At 41.4% G+C, this 20,889-nt stretch overlaps 1 protein-coding gene across 9 annotated transcripts in view; it reads right to left on the reverse strand.

Annotated features, from left to right (window-relative positions):
* Positions 1 to 20,889, reverse strand: part of MAST4 (microtubule associated serine/threonine kinase family member 4) — a 517,925-nt gene that overhangs the window by 23,263 nt on the left and 473,773 nt on the right. For all 9 annotated transcript variants that reach the window (XM_072958571.1, XM_072958578.1, XM_072958570.1 and 6 more), the window contains 9 exons: positions 16,574 to 16,782; positions 14,986 to 15,124; positions 13,369 to 13,501; positions 12,342 to 12,507; positions 10,400 to 10,501; positions 4,935 to 5,057; positions 4,515 to 4,627; positions 2,630 to 2,757; positions 1,493 to 1,728 (listed from right to left, as the gene is read on the reverse strand). In XM_072958571.1, coding sequence (XP_072814672.1) covers positions 1,493 to 1,728; positions 2,630 to 2,757; positions 4,515 to 4,627; positions 4,935 to 5,057; positions 10,400 to 10,501; positions 12,342 to 12,507; positions 13,369 to 13,501; positions 14,986 to 15,124; positions 16,574 to 16,782 — 1,349 coding nt within the window. The remainder of the gene's footprint in view (positions 1 to 1,492; positions 1,729 to 2,629; positions 2,758 to 4,514; positions 4,628 to 4,934; positions 5,058 to 10,399; positions 10,502 to 12,341; positions 12,508 to 13,368; positions 13,502 to 14,985; positions 15,125 to 16,573; positions 16,783 to 20,889) is intronic.

Raw genomic sequence — 20,889 nt, forward strand, 5'->3', positions numbered from 1 at the left:
GCTCATTATTATTGCTATTTTTTAATGGCGGTACTGGAGATTGATCCCAGGACCTCCTGCATGCTAAGCATGTACTCTACCACTGAGCTATACCCTCCCCACCACACTACTTCCTCATTGCTATTCTCTTGGCTCTACAGAGTTAAGACAAGTGGAATTATTCTACGTGGAAACAGAATAGAGGTGAAAAGAGAGAAGGAAAAAACACAAAATCATTTTTCCCCACGATCAGTGATAAGCCCATGTGAAGCTCCACAGAACCAAACTTCTCAGTGAGGCTGAAATAAATCCAGCCTGTAAAATTTGTTTTCTTGAAATGACTCAAAACAAAACAAAACAATTACACTATGAATATTCAGTTAGTTAAAGAAATGTTCACAAAAAATCTTGGACTCATTCATGGTTATCAATATAGCATGCTGAATGTGGCTTAATGAAAACATTTATTACAGCAACCTTAAGCCATATCCACGTTTTGTTTTTTAGGAGCATAAATACACATTGCTCTACAGAAGGATATGTTGTGCATGAAATTTTTACAAACCAAGTAATATTTTAAATGCACTTTCAGGACTTGCTCTGGGGGAAGTGCCAATTCAATCATCTAATGAGGACACCTCTATGATTAAGGACCAGCAAGTATTCGTGATTCATTAAGCCTGTGAAGACACTGTTCTTGTTCTCAGGAAGGCTTACTTCACACAAAAGTGACATCATAAAGTGCTCTCACAGGGAAAGTCCAGGCCCCTGGTCTGCCTCCCATACAGCCAAAGATGTCTCAGCAGAGTCTGCACCAGTTACCCAGAGGCTGCAAAGGTAACCTGTGTACAATGGAGTTGTTGCACAGGCACCTAAGATGCGGTGTTTAGCATTTCTGACTCCCCTCTCCCTTCTCCGTCTTAGATACATGGAAGGCCACTGTGAACCTCACAGTATGAGCATCCTGCTGTACTGATGAGGGTCTAGTGTGGAAACGCTACAGTTATGGGGTACAGTGTGGCCCCTAACAAAAACCAACTCCTTCAAAGAAATAACCACCTGCTCCAACACTACAGGGTACACTAGCTTACACTGTACCTTATGGGTGATGCTTTAAGACACGGTGGAGGGTAATTTTGGCCATGTGACTGATACTCTTGCTTACAAACTTTGAGCCAGAAGCAGTGCCACAAGACATGCCTTTGCACCCATGACAGAGAACGTGCTTCCCTAATGGCCGTCAAAGGACCCATCGAAAACCAGCTGCGGAAGTGAAGGCTTCAGATGAAGCAAGAATGATCTGATGTATGGCCAGACACTGCGGAGTGGTCTGGGACATCTGATCTCAGTTCTGAGGAGCTCATCACCCAAGCCTAAGAAGTGGGGCCGCGGAGGGAGTGGAGCAGCACAAAACGCCCATCATCACTGCCTGGCTGGGTCTCCGGGCACCAGCAGTCCCCTCTCAATGTGCTGGGTGATGCCTGGATGGCAAGCGCCATGCTCAGGGGCTTACCTGAAAGGGTGGAGCTGCTGATGGTGCTGGCGGGGGTGGTGACCTCGGGCTCCTCCTGACCACCCTCCACAGGAGGGAGGGCTGGCTTTTCTGGCTGTTCATGCAGCTCTCTGGGGTGGGGGGCAGCCTCTTCTTGTTCTGCCTCTGCTGAAATAGCCAGTTTGGGAAGCAGGCCAGACCCAAGTTTATGTCTGTTGCTTTCGGTATCCGAAGAATTGGATGTGGATAGCTGTTGCCTTAATAAAAATCAAAAACATCTCAGACATTGTCTTCTCTCCCTCAAGACACAGATAAAGGAGAAACTCCTCTAGTTACTGGGATCTCTAAGGGGAGTTTTTGGAGTAGTAGCTTAAGATAGGATCTTGAGTTTTGAAATTTCTTATGCTCAACTCTTTCTAAGTCACCTGCTTTTTATTGTTTATTTCTCTTTGATCTGTAGTATTAAAGATATTCCGGCAAAATCACTTTTGGAGCTAACTTACTGCAGCTGTATAAACCCCTTTAAATGAAATACATAGGTTTAGGGCTTCTATGCTTAAAGCAAACTCAGTAACTTCGCTTCCTTCATGACATTTCTAAAAGCCTTTCATCTAGCCTTCACTTGAAATCCTAAGATCTCTTTTGGAGAGAAACTCCTGTTTAGAATAATGGCAGAAAATGAGGAAAAACTTGCTCCTCTCCTTCCTACTTTAAAGACTAAAGGTTGGATCAGCTTGGGTGAAAGCTGTGGGAAGAAAATGTAGATTATTTTTTATATTTTAAAAAACCCACAAAAACAAACAAACAAAAAAACAAAGTCATGAATCTATACATATTAGGAAACTGTGTTCAAGGTGAATTTGGGAAGAAAGAAACCAGGTAAAAATGGAACTGAGAGAGCCGAACCAAGACACATTGAGGGCAGTGATTCTTAAAGTGTGGTACCCAGACTGGCAACATCAGCATCTCCTGGGAGACCTTGTTAGAAATGCACCTTCTTAGCCTGCATCCCAGATCTCCTGGGTCAGAGACTCGGGGAATGGGCCCCATGCTCTGCTGGTACAGGCCTTCCAGGTGACCCGGATGCACACCCACACTTAAGAATCACTGCTCTGGTAGCTGCTGCATATCATACTTCTTAACAGGCATTTCACATACATTTCAGAATACTCTGAACTCCAGCTTAACATTTCTGTGGATGGCAAAGTCGTGCTTTTGGTTTTGTCTCCGGGGTCTTCCTTCTCTTCTCCTGAATTCTGAGTCACCCGATCTATACTGCTGAAAACCTGCAAGGCAAGAAGTCAGTGCTGATTAATATCTTCTTGGAACAGTTTGACAGAAAAAAAAAAATCCTGGGAGGAAAACCTGAGAGTATGACTCAAGTTTGAACTGGGACCACGTATTCAGGAGGTACTTTCCAACACTGTTTACTTGAATTCTGAGGAGAGTTCTCAAGTCTAACTGTTTTCCTTTGGCATGGGCAGCTATGAATGCATCACCCACTCGCCATATCTCACTATGGACTTTGTGTCTGCAAACAATATCCATAGATGCGCTGGGGTTTCTGGGCCTGGGATCGATGCACACATTAGATTACTTTTTAACCATGAAGTCAATCAGAAAAAGAAAATCACAGGGAAAAATTTTAATGGCCACCAGTCAGGGGCGAGAAGGAGAAAAATGCATTGCAATTGAGGGTGAAGAGAATAATAAATTACCTCTTTCAAGATGTGTAAGGGGAGAGTACACATTTGGTTAATTCAGAGGTATTTGTTTGGCTTATAAATCACATATACAGACAGGTGGCTGCATAGGTTGGTACTGGGATTTCCGAAAGGGATGGAAGGTAAAATAGGCAGCTTAGAGCCCCGCCCAGGAAGCACTCATCACTGCCCAACCCAGCCACCTGTTGCTTCATGGGAATGGCCCTTAAACCTCCTACGCTCTACAGGGATTGGGAGGAAGGAGGCTTAAGAACAGGGGACAGCGGGAAGGAACAGCTTCGTGGCTGGCTTTGATGGTCCGGGAAGCAGGTACTGGGAAAGCCCGCACTCAGTGTTAAAGCTTCTGCCCTGGCTCTGGGGACAGACCTGCACAACCCCTCCAGGGAAATCCCTACCTCCCTTTGTCCTTCCTATAAAAAGGGAGGGCAGCGCCGGCCAACTTGCAGGTGCACTCCGGGTAGTCACTTAGAAAGGTACGGAGCACTTTAAAACATTCAATGCTACAGAAAAGCTGCACGATAACCATGCAAAATGCCATGGCAACAGAAAACACATTGCTACTGAAAATAGCAAAGGGAAGGCAGGGTGTCCTCTAGGTTCATTTCCATTTCCCTAGGACCCCACCCCGTCCCAGGACTATCAGTTGTCTTTGTTTTGTTTGTCTTTTAATTCTCACCACTACCAGCTAAGAAGTGTCTTTCTCCAGCATCGATTTTATCTTCTACCACTTCCAAAATTCTCGCTTGGCTTCTTAACTGCCTCTTTAATACAACTTACGTTTTCTGTCACTGGTTATGAGGCTTTTTCATTCCACGGTCAACTGTTCCCAAGTGTCTGGGCTTATGTCAGAGACTGAGCCTTCTCCTTTGTGTTGTATTCCGTGGGATACTAGGAGAGGGCTCTGCACACAATAACCTCAACATCCTTCATTATAAGATGAAAGAAACGTGAGGATGCCTCCACAGCCTGGTGCTGAACTGGACCAGGGCAGCAGGGCAAGACCGGCACCCAGGAAGGATCACGCATTCCGAAGAATGACTACGAGTGTTAGTCTGTGCCTCCAAGAAAAAAGATGTCAATCTATGGAGAGTGAAACAGAGGAACAGACCCCCGCAACGGGGTAGGGACTCTGGATTATCAAGATAATGGGGTCAAGTCATTTTTCCCAAACAAAAGGGAAATTTAAGTATAGGAGACCCCAACCCCCCACACACCATAGGTGGTTTTTATAATCCTGTGCAGCTGTTTAAGGCACCAACTATCAGCCCAGTGAGAGACTCTCCCAGAGACCCTCTGTGTTTATACCACAGTCCACTTACTTTTGAAAACCTGTGTGAGCATGAGGAAAACTGCCTTATTTCCACATTAAAGTCTTCGTCATTTGTGTCATCTTCTTCCTCAGTCTCCATATGATGGTACTTCTCTGATCGAGCTGCAGGGAAATGTTTGGGAACAGTTCCAATTACTCAGAATTTCAGCTTTTAATTTAGATATTTTAATTATGAGTTTCTATATCAAAGCAACATTATGTTTCAGAACTTGTGGGTTCAAGATTGGAAGTTTCTTTCAAAAGTAGAGCTGGGGAGGGTACAGCTCAGTGGTAGAACATGTACTTAGCATGCACGAGGTCTTGGGTTCAATCCCCAGTACCTCCAAACAAAGCAAAACAAAACAAAAGTAGAACTGATCTTCTACAAAGTAAAGGCCCAATAATGTTTTCTGTCAGATAATACACATACTATCAAAATAACTTGTGTCATCTTCGGATTCCAGCTGGGGAATGAATTCTGCCTTCTGTCTCAGCAAACTGTTCCAGTCTAAAGAACGGAAGAATCGATGCTGTTTGACTTCATATGCACCACCTTGGGGTAGGGAGCGGAGGGGAAGGACAGAGGGAAAAGTTAAATTGTCCTCCAAGCAAAGGTAAGCATCAGTTTTTAAGAACAATCTCCCCGCCACCCTACCCCCCAAAAAGTTCTATCATGAGAGAAGTAAAGAAATCATGGATCTTTTTCATCCCACAAGCAAAACCTCCAAAAATTTTCCCGTAATTTATCAGCAGGAGGTGTGATTTTGCTAATAGCAGTTGCTACGGCACAGTTTTTCTTTGTTAATTTTTCCACGACTTCCCTATTTTTCAAAGGTTAATGATGTGGCCCCTTAAAATCAGGTTATGCTGAACCTGGGGACGTGGACACACACTGGCCCAAAGTAGACTTGCTCATGACAAACCCAAGGAAATTCTAACAAGGTGCAAAATGTGTTCACAGCAATATTTCCTAGGGAGGTAAGGTTTTTATAAAGATAAATTTGTCCTAAATAGTATATAATGGTTACCATTCCATTTTATTGGATTCCTCATTAACATTGGTAGGAATCAGATTCTGTGGATTACAGATTCTTCAGTAAGAAACTGGCAAACTTGTTTGAAAAATGTGCAATGCACGTGATGAAAATCAATCACAATCCTGAAGTTTTAGGCTTCTTTTGGCCAAGTGAGCCTGATACCACAATTCAGTGAAATAATGTTTTTTAATTCAGTTCATGATTTTAAAGGGAGATTTTTAAGAGCAGACCCCATCAAAATACTGTACTATCTCCCGTGTCAAGAGAAGATGTACACATGGTAAAATCCTAGTGAGAATCAGACACCTGCCCTGCTGCCAACACACACGCTGTTGGTGGAGGAGATGAGGAAGAATCAATCTTGAAACAATACCAGGAGGAGAGATTTCTCTCCAGACTAGCACTGCCATCTAATCACCCTCTCCACCAGGAGACAGCCCTCTAAGTGTGATGCAAATGCCTCTTTAATGCAGTTGTCACCCAGGCTTCTCATCTTGTCCTCAGTGGGGTTCAAAAGGAATAGGAAGAGAAATGCAAGCTGAATGAAAAATGGGCTTGGGTCTTGGGGTAGGGGAGCCGTCTGGATGGTTCAAAGATGTGGTTCTGTCCCCCGGGGCACTGCACAAGGTGCAGGCTTGCAGGAGCTCCAAACTCAGCCAGGGGAAACTGGGGTTCTGTAAACAGTGGAACGGAGAGAAAAAAGCAAACTGGGAAAATCATTCCTCAAAATGGAGAATGGGTTCTTTACAAGGCATTTGATTAGAATCTTTACGTGGAATTCCAGCCCAGGCTTTCTCCATGTTTACAGCACAATACTCAAGCCTGTCGGTGATCCCAACAGCAATAGTGCTGGTGGCTGTGACCTGAGGGCCAACTTTGACAAGCACAGCACGAGATGCTAAAGCCGACTTGCTTCCTTTAGATAAGCCATTGAAAGTAACCCCACAAAGTAGGCATTATCAACTCCATTTCTGGATGGGGAAAATAAAAATAATCAGTAAAGTACACTGGACCAAGATCATCCAGTGAGTAAGGATTAGAAGGGCTGAGGCTGAGGTCTAAAAACAGCCAGGTCCATCCTCAGTGCCACAGTGCCACCCGCCACACAAGGGGGAGGCATTCTACCATGCCACCTCTCTCGTATCATCCTGCAAATGGATTCACAACTGCTCATCATGGGCACCTGAGCAGAACAGCCGATTTCTGAGTACCCTCTGCACAGCCCAGCCCTGGTCCTCCGTGCATCCTGGTTCTCGTCCACCCCGCCAACAGCCCCAAACATATTTTCTTCTAGTGACCTTTTCCTGGAGGAGCTAGAAGGGCTTATACATTTATCTATCCAATTTCCTCACTGTGCCAGCGACACTGAGGTCCGAAGAGTTAGGCTCTACGTAGTGGCCCACCACACACTATACCTCACACTATACCTGAGTGACGATGACTGTCACTTCAGCTGCCACTCATGGGGCCACACCAAATGACAGCTGACACTGCCAGGTCATTGAACTCTACCCAGAAAAGCACTGTTCTCAGACTCAAAGGCTCAAAAGGCACTTCCAGATCATACCCAGAGGGTCTGAGTTTTCACTCCCCGACCTGCCAATCTTCAGAACCCTCACTGGTGAGAGCATCGCTCCATGTCTGTGAAGAATGACAAATGGGTCCTCCCCAAGGACTCACAGCCCACTGCTGTCCCAGCTCACAGTTCTCACCCTTTGGCCTTTGTGCCCCACTGAGAAGCAGTTGCTTATCACTCCTGTTTCTCACGCACTTTTGGAGAGATGGGGAATGAAAGAATCAAAGGGACACACTGGGGAAAAATTACCTCTGGGCCAAACTTTGATATAGCATAGATGACGGCTTTATAAGCCAAATACAAATCATCAGACACAGGAACTCCTGCAAATGCCAGCTCTCACTGGAAGAATTCACCAGGAAGGGAAGGGAAGGGAAAGTGACTATTTCTTGAGCTCCTATTATATACGAGGTTTATGTACTAGATACCTTCATGAACGGGTCTGCACAATAATCCTGCCAGGTATGTAACGTGCTCATTTTCATAGATTAGGAAACTGAGACTCTGGGCAAAGAACAAAGGACTCAGCACCCAGCACGTTCGTGGGTGGGAGTCAGTCACGTGTGAGCTGCTCTGAAGTCCAATGAGCCTGGCTGCCACTTAATGCACTACAGGTTCAAAGGTCAAGTTCAAGTACAACAAGTTCCCAAATTGCAAGTTATGCTTTGGCACTAATGTTTCCCCTTGAATTTTTCTCTCCTTTCATAGAAGTTTCTTAAACATCCATTATGTTCTTCACACTCCTTTTCTCAGCCTCTCTAGTCTCTCGGGCAAATGTGCACTTGCACATTTTCACGGTGCATTATTTTGCCCGCTAAATATGCATTAAATCCAAAATGCTGTCATTGCAAGCAGCATGGCAGGCCTGTGGGATTCGCAGCTTCATTCTCCAGGCCCTACTGGGACCTGTCACGTTGGACCTGCCTGTTTGCCAAGCACTCCGTGACAATGCTAAGAGCTGGGGCAGGGTCTTTTAAATGTCTCTTTTGAGCTTCTGCTAGATTTGTTTCTCAAACTGTCAAACCCTGAAAAGATTGAAAGCAGCGGTCAAGGAGGAAATGTGCAGAGATAACTTGCAGCATGTAATAGATAAACCTGGATGTGCTGACCACCATCACAGCCCCGTCTTGTTGAGTGAATCAAGAGTCCACATATTCGCAGAGGGGGAAAATGGGCAGAATATTAAGTGACAAAACTCTCCAAACTGACACATGAACTCTGACTGGGACTCAGAAAGGATGTATTGACATATTACTTGCAGTCGCACCTTAGGACTGCACTTCGGGACAGCTGGGGAGGATATATAAACAGATATTTGTATTGTTGCAGGACAGTCTTACAGTGCCACTGTTTCTCACTGCTTCTTTGACTCCGGTGAGCAAAATCCCTCCTCAAAACTCTGCCCCACACAGAGCCCGAACACTCTTTCTTGGACAGCTACTCATCTCTCTTGAACTAAAGTAAGTCTGACTGCAAGTCACAGACGGTGGGAAATAACAAGTGTGCTAGTCACTTCAGACAGAAGGAAAACCAAATCAAGTGGGAAGAAACAGAAAGAGCTCAATCTGCTCAAAGGTAGGGGCACCACCACCCTTTCTAAGTCTCCTCTGTCCGAAGGGGAAAGCAGGAGGTTACATACCCAGGAAAATAAACATGGCAGCACCAGCAGTGGCGTCACGCCTGGCTGTCGGAGCCGGAGCTGACCATCTTTACCTTCACTATAATCCTGTGCTGCGGTGCTACTATTATCAGCTCCATTTTACAGACGAGGAAGTGAGACACAGAAAGGGAAATAACCTGCTCATGGTCACACGGCTGGATCTAAATTTAGGCCACTATTCAGAGCTTAGGCCATTACCTTCCCTTGGACTGCCTTTCCTAAAGGCCCACTCATCCACCGAAAAAGGTGAAAAAGTACATGGTGCTCTAGTACAAAGCTCCACTCGAAGCAATTTTCCCAACCGAGTCCTGATTTTAAAAACTTCTTGCATTCTCTAAGATAGGATGCGTAAGATTTTCTGTAAAGAGCCAAAGAGTGAATATTTTAGGCCATGCAGTTGGTCATGACTACACAACTCCACCAGTGCAGCATGGAGGCAGCCAGAGACAATATGTGAATGTACAGTATTTCTGTGTTTCAATCAATATTTACAAAACAAAAATTGGGCCCATGGGTTTTAATGCATTATCATAAACTCTAATAGCATAGCATTCCATACTTTAGCAAGAACAGAGCCTTCCAACTGGTGAAGCTAGGGCCAAATGTCGAGAACAATATAAGACATGTATTTGGAGCTGCTGCAAATGACTTTTGTTTTAGAAAAAACAGGTGAGAGAATTATCTTTCCAGTAGTTTCGGATCTTTCTAGTCAAATGGGGTAGAATGAAACAGTTTAGAGTAAACAACCCAACAACGGCAATTTTCACTGATGACAATATGGATACAGTGTGCATGTGTGTGTGTTGTGTGTATATACATGATGTGTGTTTATATTTAATATTTAGTCTCGTCTAGATAAATTCACTGCGGTTGGCTAGAACGCTTTATTTGGATCTCTAAGTCTGTCTATTTGGAACATAAGGAAGAAAAGGAAAAAGAACTGGTGAAAAACAAAAGACTAGTAGCAGAACAGTCAGGAAAAACAATCAGCAAGAAATAAATCTACCATCTTTTTCATCCTGAAAGTCAGTGTTTTTTAATCCTCTTCCTTGGGCCACAGTGCTGATCGCCTTGATGGGAAAGTACAGCTCTACCCCAGGCGCTCATTTCTAGGACTTAGTTCAAGTACTGATAACCCATTTCAAAGCCTACAGACAGTAACGTGCTAGATCAGATCAGTCTACACACACACACACACACACACACACACACACACTTAAAACCCGAAACAACAACAACAAAAAATCTTCCACATTTCTAATCCTCTGTATCAAAGTTTTAAGAGTCAGGCTTTTTAAGACAGAAGACTTACGAGGGCCCTTGAGGTTTTCTTTCAGAGAAATTTTAGTTATCGAGATAAATTAAGAATAATTTCTGCTTTGCAAAAAACAAGAGCAAAACACAGAGACAAACAACAACAGTCACCAACCCTCCTAGTATACACACTTCTCTGAATCAGAAAAAAAAATCAAAATATTTTTGTTATAATGTATTGTAGCCATATTCTACATCAACCAACAGATGTTTCCCACGCAAAAAGCAGGAAAAAAACAAAACCCTCTGAGTGTTCCACAAAGACAGTATTTCTTGCATTTTAGCAAAATTAAAACATGTGCTCTAACCTGTTCCCAGTCTCTCCAGCGGATTCTGCCTGAGAAGCAAGGTGATCAGATCCTGGGCATCGGGTGGTGGTGCCTCATCCTTTTCAGGCCAGTTGATCTCATCTAGAAGGAAGAAAAGTAGTTTATACTTTTATTGCTCAAATGGTGGTCCGGGTCCCAGCAGCATGGACAGCATCAGGGAGTTTGCTAGATGCAGAATTTCAGGCCCCACCCCAGACCTACTGAATCGGAATCTGCATTTAAACAAGATCTTCAGTTGATTCCTAGGCCTGTTGTATGAGACATGAATAGCAGAGCTTTCCACATTCAGAGAGAATATTTCAGTGAGCAGTGGGATCTCTCACTTGCCTTTTGGGTTCATTCTCCTTTGGCAGAACTGGCTCACTACAAATTGGTCCTCTAGGTATTGAGAGGACTCGATGTAGTAAAAACGCCAAACACCTGCATTTTAGGTGGTCACCCATCCAGGAATCATCCCAGAGTCTGATTTTCTCTCCTGCTACTATCCTCAGTTGAGAATCTGGCCACAGCCATAGAGTTCTTCTGCTCCAAGCAGCAGAAAAATAGTTTTGTAAAAGTAATGATTTCCAGAGACAAAGGAAAGGTCAAAATGCTAAGACTAAAGGAGGAAAAAAAATCCAGAGGAATTGTAGCAATGGGAGTATTTAAAATCTGTCATAAATATTAGAATATGCTCTACATTCTACAAGAGTTTGCCTGAAGATAGGTGTGCATGCTTGTGTGCACGGAAATGCAATAAAAACATGAGTTATTTCTCTGTGTGCCTGCCTCTAGCTTCTCTGCTGCACTTTAAATCTGATTTGGAAAATAAAACATGAATATGCATCTGAGCCGTAAGGCATCAAGAACAAAGCCAGCATTTGCTGCTTGTGTTAATTAAACAGTTGATTCCTCTTGCCATTCAGGACTCAGTATATCAGAAAACAGCCTACTTATAAATCCATAAACAGCTCAGATATTGTATAAAAGGGTTATACACTGCAGGCAACTCACAAATCTACTGTGTTAAAGTTTACAAATATGCCTGGCTTGCAAAGTCAACAATGGAAAAATAATGCTGTGATTAAGGGGCTCCTGATACCGAAAGGAATTGTCCCGGTGTGTCCACTGTGGGACCCTGCAAGCACAGGCCAGAATGGACCAGAGGTGAGTGATAAAGATGTGAGTGATGACTGACCACCTTTGAGGAAGAGAGGCCTTTCTGATCTCTGCTCTGGGGAAATTTACAAAAACAGCAGGTAGGGTAGTAACAGAGCCTATTTAATTATCATTTAGTTTTGCCACAAGCTGCATAACAATAGTTAGGGTCAGCTCGCAGGTTAACATCTAAAGGTTATTGAATTTAAATGAAAGATGAACAGCTGTTAAGAAATAACATTACACTGTAACAACTACCAATGAAATCATTAACAATCTGTGGATTAAATTTGCTTCCTCCCCATTCTCATTATTTATTATTTGGTAGACATTTGTTTTAGGGTTTATTACACTTTTGTTAATTTCTTCATTGTGCCATTAGCCATTTTTCCCCATTTATGTAAATGTTACCCACATTAACCTTTTCTTCCCTGGTGCAACATTCCTATTAAGGAAAGGAAGACCGGACAGCAGGGAAATCATTTGCAAATCCCACACCAATTTCTTTTGCAGAAAAAGCAGACCATAAAAATCGGTTCCATTGCTAGTACATTTCCAAATTCCGTGTTAACAAAACTTCCTCGGATCAATTTCCAACACAAATTGCTCTCCTGAGAATGTGAAAGTCAGTTATGTGCTATGAGGAGTGAGTTCTTTTAATCTGCTGGCTATACTGTTTGATAAAGGTTAACATTTTAGTAGTCAAAACAGTGATACGCCACAGAATTATATGAAATAGCTTCTCCCCAATAGTGGCTTAAAGATAACTCCTGACAATATTTACCACTGATGACTTGTCCAAATAGCTCTTCGGGAGTGTCCCCAAAGAATGGCACGCATCCAACCAGAAATTCATAGAGGATAATCCCCATGGCCCACCAGTCCACCGGCTTCCCATAGCCCTGCCTCAGAATCACTTCTGGTGCAATGTATTCAGGTGTGCCACAGACCTGAAAGATGATTGCAATATTAGAATAATTGGAATATTAGACATGCATTCAAATGAGTAAGATGGTTAAATATCAATTATTTCGCCCAGAGTGCACCTGCTCAACCACATGGAACCACTTGGACAAAGAACTGAAGAACAGCAATTCTAAGTCAGTATCTATAATACCAAAGGCACTGAATTACTTAAATGCCAAAAAGAGCAAAGTTTAAAATGCTGCTCTAACGTTAAACTGTGTGTAATGTCTAATTTCCAAGTAAGGGTTTGACCCTTTTGAGTGGTTTTTACTTACAATATTAAAAACATTTGAGATCTTCAAATTTAATATTACCATCCCCATCAGAGAGAGTTTTAGTATTTCTATGACCAAAATATATTCACATCCTGGTTACTGTATAAAAGCATGACAGCTGAGATGCGTTCACCTTAAGTAACTGTACAATGAACAGATTGTGGGCATGGTAATGAGGCATGCTTAAAGGGAAATGGGCCATGGCTCAGATCTGAGCACTCGTGATTGTACGACGCATCATGAGTTTCATGAGGACTCTAGTGAGACTCCTGAATTCCTTACAAAAACAGTTTTCCATTTGTCTCTCTCACACCCTCACTGGTGTACAATTAGATCATTCGTCTTACTAATAGCCCATAATGTTGTGGGAGGAATGTGGAGGGATGGACACTTCAAAGAGGCCCAGGGAGAAAAATGGAAGCAATTTGCACTTTATTAAACGTAAGGCTTATACAGACATCTACATCCCCAGTGCTAAAGCGAAGCTGGCCTACGAGAGTCGATTCTGAATTTCACCGACAACATTGTACTTTGTATTTCTCTCTAGAACTGAAGAGCGCGCAAGCTTACCTGTTTGTCCAGGAACTCTCGAGCATCCTTCTCAATATGACCCTCGTAAAGATTTGTAGTCATGCTCATTAGGCCCACCTTGGATAATCCGAAGTCAGTCAGCTTTATGTGCCCCATGGAGGTGACCAGCAAACTACAGAGCAGAAGGACACATTTTACAGCACTCACTTGGAAGCTCATTTTTTGTTTTTACTTTTCTCCCTCCCACTGCCAATTTGTAAGAGCATTTAGCACACAGATACCAATCTTATTACAAAACCCAGCCTGTGTGGGGCAGGGAGGGGGAGGGTAAAGATCAGTGGTAGAGGGCATGCTTAGCAGGCATGAGGTCCTAGGTTCAATCCTTAGGACCTCCATTAAAAAATAAATAAGTAAAAGAGTGAAAAACAGCCTGCAAAGAGATGAAGTCATACAAAGATGTAAAATATATGTATCTGGAGGCTGAGTGTAATTCACAGGGAGGGCCGGAGACCAGGCCCAGCACATATTCCTTAGAACAGGCACACAGCATCATTTATGACTTGAAGCTCTCCGAAAAATTCAAGCATGGAACTCTTGACACCTTTCCATTTTCACAATAAGAAAATAGCAGAGAAAGGGCTACCAATAATCCTATGTCACACATCGGCAACCAAGATAAGCAACCAATCTGTGATTCAAATGAGACATAAGATAAAGAACTTGGAAGAAAAAGGTAGCATTGTTTCAGATTTCAACTTCTGGCTCGAATTTAAGTTTCTACTCATTAAGCACAAAACCTACATTTTTTTTATACGTGCAAAGAATTCGCAAGTGACAGCTTTATGAATTTATAGTTTAAACTTTTTTCACTTTAAGTAGAAAATAATTTTACTTGATAAAAAAATTGAAGTAGAGGAGTCAAAAGAAATAACGCAATTGGAAGGCTATCTGCCCAAATTCTAACAGCTGTCTTTGATAATGTTGTGAATGAAGTTTTTCTTTTTTTGCATTTCTCAAATTTTCTGAATGAACATGAGATAATTTTATCTTAAAATGTTCAGCATACTTAAAATCTTTCCATACTTACATATGTAATACTTCTAGAGGTGTCTCAAATTAGTAGAGAAAGTATGAAACATTTAATAAGTGGTATCAAGATGAATGGCTAGTCATTTGGGGAAAAAGCGCCTATCTGTATCTCAAAATTAGACACCAAAATGAACTCCACATAGATTAAAAATTAAATAATAATTAATTTGTGAATAAAATAGGAAAGAATATCAAGTACATCATCTTGGAGTAGAAAAGGATTATCTAAGGATGATTCCAAATGCAGAAACTGTCCAGAGAACAACTTAGAATTCTGTGCAACTATTCAAAAGTTTACATAATAAAAAAAAACTTTTAAAAAATTAACTAACCCTGGCTTTATAAACTTTTTCTTTTGTCTCTTAAAAGCTATCATTATCAACATTACAGCCTTTAAAAAGATTATACAAAAATAACCATATATACTGTTAAAAATGACTCATTTGGGAACATTATGAGAGAACTTTAAAATGTACAAAGCAGCATTAAAAGAAAACACTTTTATAGACATAAGAAAACTTTCTGCACTGTATGGGAAAAAGGTGTATGTTTCATCAGTGTACTTACTTGTCTGGTTTCAAATCCCTATGTACAATTCCATAATTATGTAGATATTCCAAGGCCAGGACCGTCTCAGCGAAGTACATCCTGGCCATGTCAACAGGAAGAGGACCCATGTTCTTCATTAAGGTAGCACAGTCGCCCCCTACAGAACACAAGGAAAAGATTTAGCAGGTGTCCTGTGACCTAGGATTAAAGACCACCAGTTTAGACTGCAGCATTTCAAAGCAGACCGGCCTCCACCCACACACACTGCGTACCACGTTCATAAGTGGAAATTGTGTTAGGTAACCATATTTCTAATTAAGAAGTGGTACGGAGAAAATACAGATTTTTATTTAAGAAGCCATACTAATAAGGGAGCAGATGTGGCCTGAAGTAGAACTGAAATCTGAAGAACTGATGTGTTTTAGGAATATGGTAACAATTTAAAATAAATCATTTGAAAACCTGGATTCTGGAATCAGGCTGCCTGAGTTCAAATCTCAGTTCTGACTCTGACAGGTGGGGACAGCTTAGGCAAACTAGGCTTGGTTCTTTCATCTGTAATATCAGGATACGAACAGTGTCATTGCTTTCATTGTGAGGTACTCTATGGAAAGAATGCAGGATGTTGCCAACACATACTAAACATGTGATCAATGTCAATTATCACTGTTAGCATAACCAAGACAAAAATTAATAAAGTAAAGTATTGGTGTGGTAAAAAGACCAATGGGTGGACATCAGGAAAGCTGTTTTGTCTTGTATCTACCACTAAATATCCAGTAATGCTTCCCCTTTCTTGGATTTCAGTTCATTCATCTGCAAAATGAAAACAGTATTTCATGTTTCTTCAAGATACAAAGTTTCGGGATTCTGTGCAAACATTTACAAGCGTTTAAATTAGATGTTTTGGAAATTGTTCTGGCCCTTGCTTATCTATTCATTTTATTAACATTGTTTATGTCCACAAGTCATGGCCACTGAAACATTCAAAAATTTAATGTAAAATTGATGGAAACAAGATTACTTGGAGCAGTCAAAAGGTAAACCACAAACCTTCAAAAGTAAAAAAAGTCAGATTTTCTTAAATGTACCTTTCTCCTAGCTCATCTTTAATTTTGTACCACATACCAAAAAGGATATATTTGAATACATTCTTTTGTTTTGTTTCTGTTTTTATTTGCTTTTAATATAAATTTCTTTTTTTAAATTGAAGTATAGTCAGTTTACAATGTTGTGAATGCATTCTTTAAGAAGATCCATTATAATGAATGTTTTTATGGTATATGATAAAAATAAGTAGGAAAAGTCCCATCACCCATATTCTAACTTTAATTGAGAGGAGGTACTTAGGATGAAAAGCTATTAAAAAGGGAAAACAACCTTTTTCCAAATAGCTCTCATTTTCCCTTTGTTATAGTAGAGCTGGCACTTTACAAGCAATTATCAGAAGATAATGACTGGGAACACAGCCATCTCACTGCCTGGCCTCAGTTCCTGCGTGGATACAACCACGGAGGGGCACAAACACAGAAAGCGTCAGCCACACAGAGGAGCCAGTGGTTTCCGGGCCCAGGTGTGATGTTCTCAGTGTCCGAGACTGACTCACCCTCCACATATTCCATGACCATGCACAGGTGGCGCCTCGTCTCAAAGGAGCAATACATGCTGACGACAAAAGGGTTTTCTGCAAAAGTCAGGATATCCCGCTCCACAAAGGCCTGCTGGATCTGGTTTCGGAGGATGAGATTCTGTTTATTAATCTTCTTCATGGCAAACCTTTGCCGTGATTCCTTATGCCGAACAAAGTAGACTGCCCTGAAAAGGAGCACGAGAGTTGGGGTTCACAGGAAGAGGGGATGCTTCTGGGTACCATAAACCATGCCATCATCCATTTTTTTTTTAAGTTCATGTGGCTGCCGGGATTCAACTCTTACAAGCTATGCTGGGAGCTACAAACATGCCGTTTCAGGCCAAAGTCCTTTCGCTAGATTGATTTTTTTTTTTCAATTCTTTCAATAAAGGTTATGGGTCACAGATAAGGCATCAAATTCATCTATACTGCCCAAGAAGAGGAAATGGACAGTCTCCAGACTGAGCTGTTTTCCAACAGCTAGCTCTTGCTGGCAGTTTTTCCATAAACAAAACAAAATCCAGTACATAAGTTAGAACACGAAACAACAAAAGAACATACATATCCTGAGCGCGGTCTTTCCAGCATTGGATACGTTAGGCATTTTTTCTCAAATGACTAAAGCAATAATATTCTATGACACCCACTGGATCTGCCAAAAGGGACCAGAGTTGATTTCCAACCTGCCTGAGAGTAATTTACTTCCCATGAACTTTCCAGATAAATAAGAACATATTAGGTCATGTGAGGCTGCCCTCCCTTCAACAAGGAGCAGCCGGTTTCCTCCCTACGCACCTCAGCATGACTTAGTTACACCTATGCCTATTTCAACAGGAAATGCATTTCCCAACCAAAAAGGGGGTCCACAGTCACTGCATTTCTGATCGATCTGACCCGGGCTGAGGTGTCTGGCAACTTCACTGTAAAATGAACAGGTTACATGGAATTTCTGCTGAAAGCCTCACCCAAATAGAACCAGTTCTGTCTCAGTAAAGACAATGGACACCCTGAAGCCTCAAATGATGAGAGAAAAGAGGTAATTAGAAGGAGGATCCTTCAAACTCCACCTCGAAATGATGAACAACACGGAAAATGTCTTGGAGGGGCTCCTTTTCTCGTAAGTTACTCCTCACTTGTCTCATTGTTGAGGGAGGACAGGTTTGAACTCTCAGGTTAGGCAATGCTCAAATAATTAATAATCTACCTAAAGAGGCATCAAGTAGAAGTGTGTAACAGGTTACATGAGGCTGTCCTGCAACAAACGCAATGACCAACTAAGTAATAATTTACCTAAAAAGCAATCAATCATAGCAAAGTGCATCCAAGGGTCTGCCTCCTAATCAAGGGGTTGTCTGAGATGCATGCTGGCTAGTGATGTTCACTGCTCCTGAAAAATGAAAGCAAGGGGGACTAGGACACCCTAAATTCCTGCGGAACCAGCATGTCAGTGTGATGCACTTCCATAGATCTTAAGTATATTCGATCTCAGCTGAATCAAAATGCACATTTTCCTCTGAAGTGTTCAACCAGGAATTCATCTTTAAGTGTGTACATCTTTGTCTTCTCACTGTATCCATCTTTTCCCTTCAGTCATTAGATCACACATTCTTGGGGTCTCTGTTTAAACATTCTTTTTTTTTTTTGCTCTACTCCTTTTTCTCTCTTCTCATTTATTTGGTTTTCTAGCTCTTCCTTCCCTATATAGTGAAAAGTTGTCTTAACCGCATTCCACATATCCCACTATACAGCAAACTGACAAGGGAGCTGGCTGGTTGGACCCCCACTGCTTCCTGCATGGGCTAGTGGTCCTCTCTCAGCAGGATGCCCAAACACTTGGGCTCCCACCAGCTGGCTTTACTTTCACACCTGTTCTTCTGGATAGGCTTGAAATCATGACTGACTTATTTAAACAAATATTTAAATTGATGAAACATGAGTGTGAAAATAGAAAGCAGTGTTGCTCATAAAAGAACTGAAAAGAATGCTTGGGAAAGGACTGATAAACGTGAGTTACTAAATAAAATTCCTATTGCTTTAGTATGAGTGAGTTTTCTGAAAGTTGAGAAAATAATAAAAATCACGATTCTTGCATTTAGATTGCTTCAAGTTCTTGCTTCACCTTTAAAGAAGCTAAAAGTGGAAAACACAAACAATGTAGGACAGGTGGCCATCCAAATCCATGGTTTCTGCTTCATCAGATTCAATCGAGGATTGAAAATGTTAAAAAAAAAGATCCATAAAATTCCACAAAGTAACACTTGAATTTGCCACACTGGCAACTGTTTACCTATCATTTATGTTGTATTAGGTATTATAAGTGATCTAGAGATGATTTACAGTGTCCGAGAGGATGCCATTTTATACAAGGGACTTGAGTATCTGTGGATTCTGGTATCTGAGGAGGAGTCCTGGAACCAATGCCTGTCGGATACCGAGGAATGAATGAGTATGGTTTCTATTAGCTATCTTATAAAGGTGTTATATTAAAAGGTTAGTAAATTTATATACATATTTAGGTTACATTAAAATAAAGTACATATTTTTTGGTGATTTCCCACTTTGACCAACTTTTTTATTAACCAACTACTCATTTTTTCTTTTTCTTTTTTTAATTGAAGTATAGTAAGTTTACAGTGTTGTGTCAGTTTCTGGTGTTCAGCATAATGTTTCAGTCATTCATGTACATACATATATTCCTTTTCATATTTTTTCATTATAGATAACTACAAGATATTGAATACAGTTCCCTGTGCTACACAGTAGGACCTTGCTGTTTATCTGTTTTATACATAGTAGTGACTGCAAATCTTGAACTCTCAATTTACCCTTTCTCACAACTGCTCATTCTTTCTGAATCAGAACAAAGACTTTAAAAATTTTTTTCTATTTCCTATTACTGATTGGATAAAATCAAGATTCAAAACCCTTGAGCTTCTCCTAATCGGAAGCTGACAGCAGGACAGAGAGTCAAAGGGAGCACAGAAAATAACGAGGCTTCCTCTTTGTCACTGGTAGATATTGACATAAAGATTTTTCAAACAGAGAAACTATTTTTCAAAATAAACTTTGGAACTGAAAATGTTAAAAGAAAAAAACAGTATCTTCATATAAACACTTGTCTATTCTTGAGAGTCAACTGGAATACAGCTCACTTTCCATCTCTTCTTCAATATTTAATATTGAGTAAGTTTAGTGCTGGGTACCCCAGACATATAATACTGTGAACTTCAGTTTTTGACTATTAATAGGTTGCCATTTGGATTTTTCACATCGCATCATAATTTCTTATATAAATAACTGCTCCATAGTGTGTTTCAGAGCAACAAGAAATGAAGGAAAAAGAACAGGGATGTATAGGACTCTATGAAAGAAAAAAGGGGAAAAAAAAAGAAAAAAAGAGAAAGATGCCCAATTTGACCAGTATCTAGACTAGGTAACGTGTATAAAAGCTCCTCAATCTTTAGTCTCAGATTTTCAGTTCATAAAATTTGACTTGACTTTCTGCTCTCCCTTGCTATTTACTTAAAATAATCAGGTAATCCTTAGGGCAATTTACCTAACCAGCTGAAATTAATCCTTTAGGTGGCTTGAGATATCATTGCCTCAGGACATACATATCTTGATCAAGTGGCAAAAGTCAACTAGACTTAATTAAAATTCCCTGTCGCTGGGTTTTTGTTTGTTTTGTTTTCTGTTGTTTTTTCTCTCACATCTCTGTACTGCTTTGGGCATATTGTTCCTATCATCCTAATGCTGACGTTTGTTTAGTTGTAAGTGGTATCTCTCATATACCTTCCTTCCCTTCCTGGAAGTCGGTGTTCCAAATCTACTTAAGTCAGCAGAGAGAGAAGGGGGAGAGAGAGAGAGAGAGGGAGGGAGAGGCTGAAAATGAGAAACAAAGAAAGACAAACAGCAGCCTGCCAGCAGACATCTAACACTGCTAAGCAGAGCTGCAAACCTCCCATGGCCATAAAACTAGAAGGAACTGATTCATCCCTTAACCCTGCTTTCTGGCCCACAGGGTTGCTTTCTTTGAAAAGGCTGCTTCCGTCCCTCTTTTCCTACACTGACCTCCTTGTGAAACAGGAAATTCAAGGGTGGGAGGTGATGCATGGGGTAGCGGGCACAACTGGGGACCCTGGTTGCTGCTGAGTCAAGCATCACTCCACCCACGCAGAACAGAGGTGGGGGATGGGGAGAAACAGCATTGGAAGCTGGCAGGATCTAGAGCAGAATGAATCTGTCTTACCAGGAGTGTGAATGTTTCACGTGTATAAAATTATGCATGAATC

This window comes from Vicugna pacos, chromosome 3 (genome assembly GCF_048564905.1).
Source record: "Vicugna pacos chromosome 3, VicPac4, whole genome shotgun sequence".
In the NCBI taxonomy this organism is placed as follows: Eukaryota; Metazoa; Chordata; class Mammalia; order Artiodactyla; family Camelidae; genus Vicugna; species Vicugna pacos.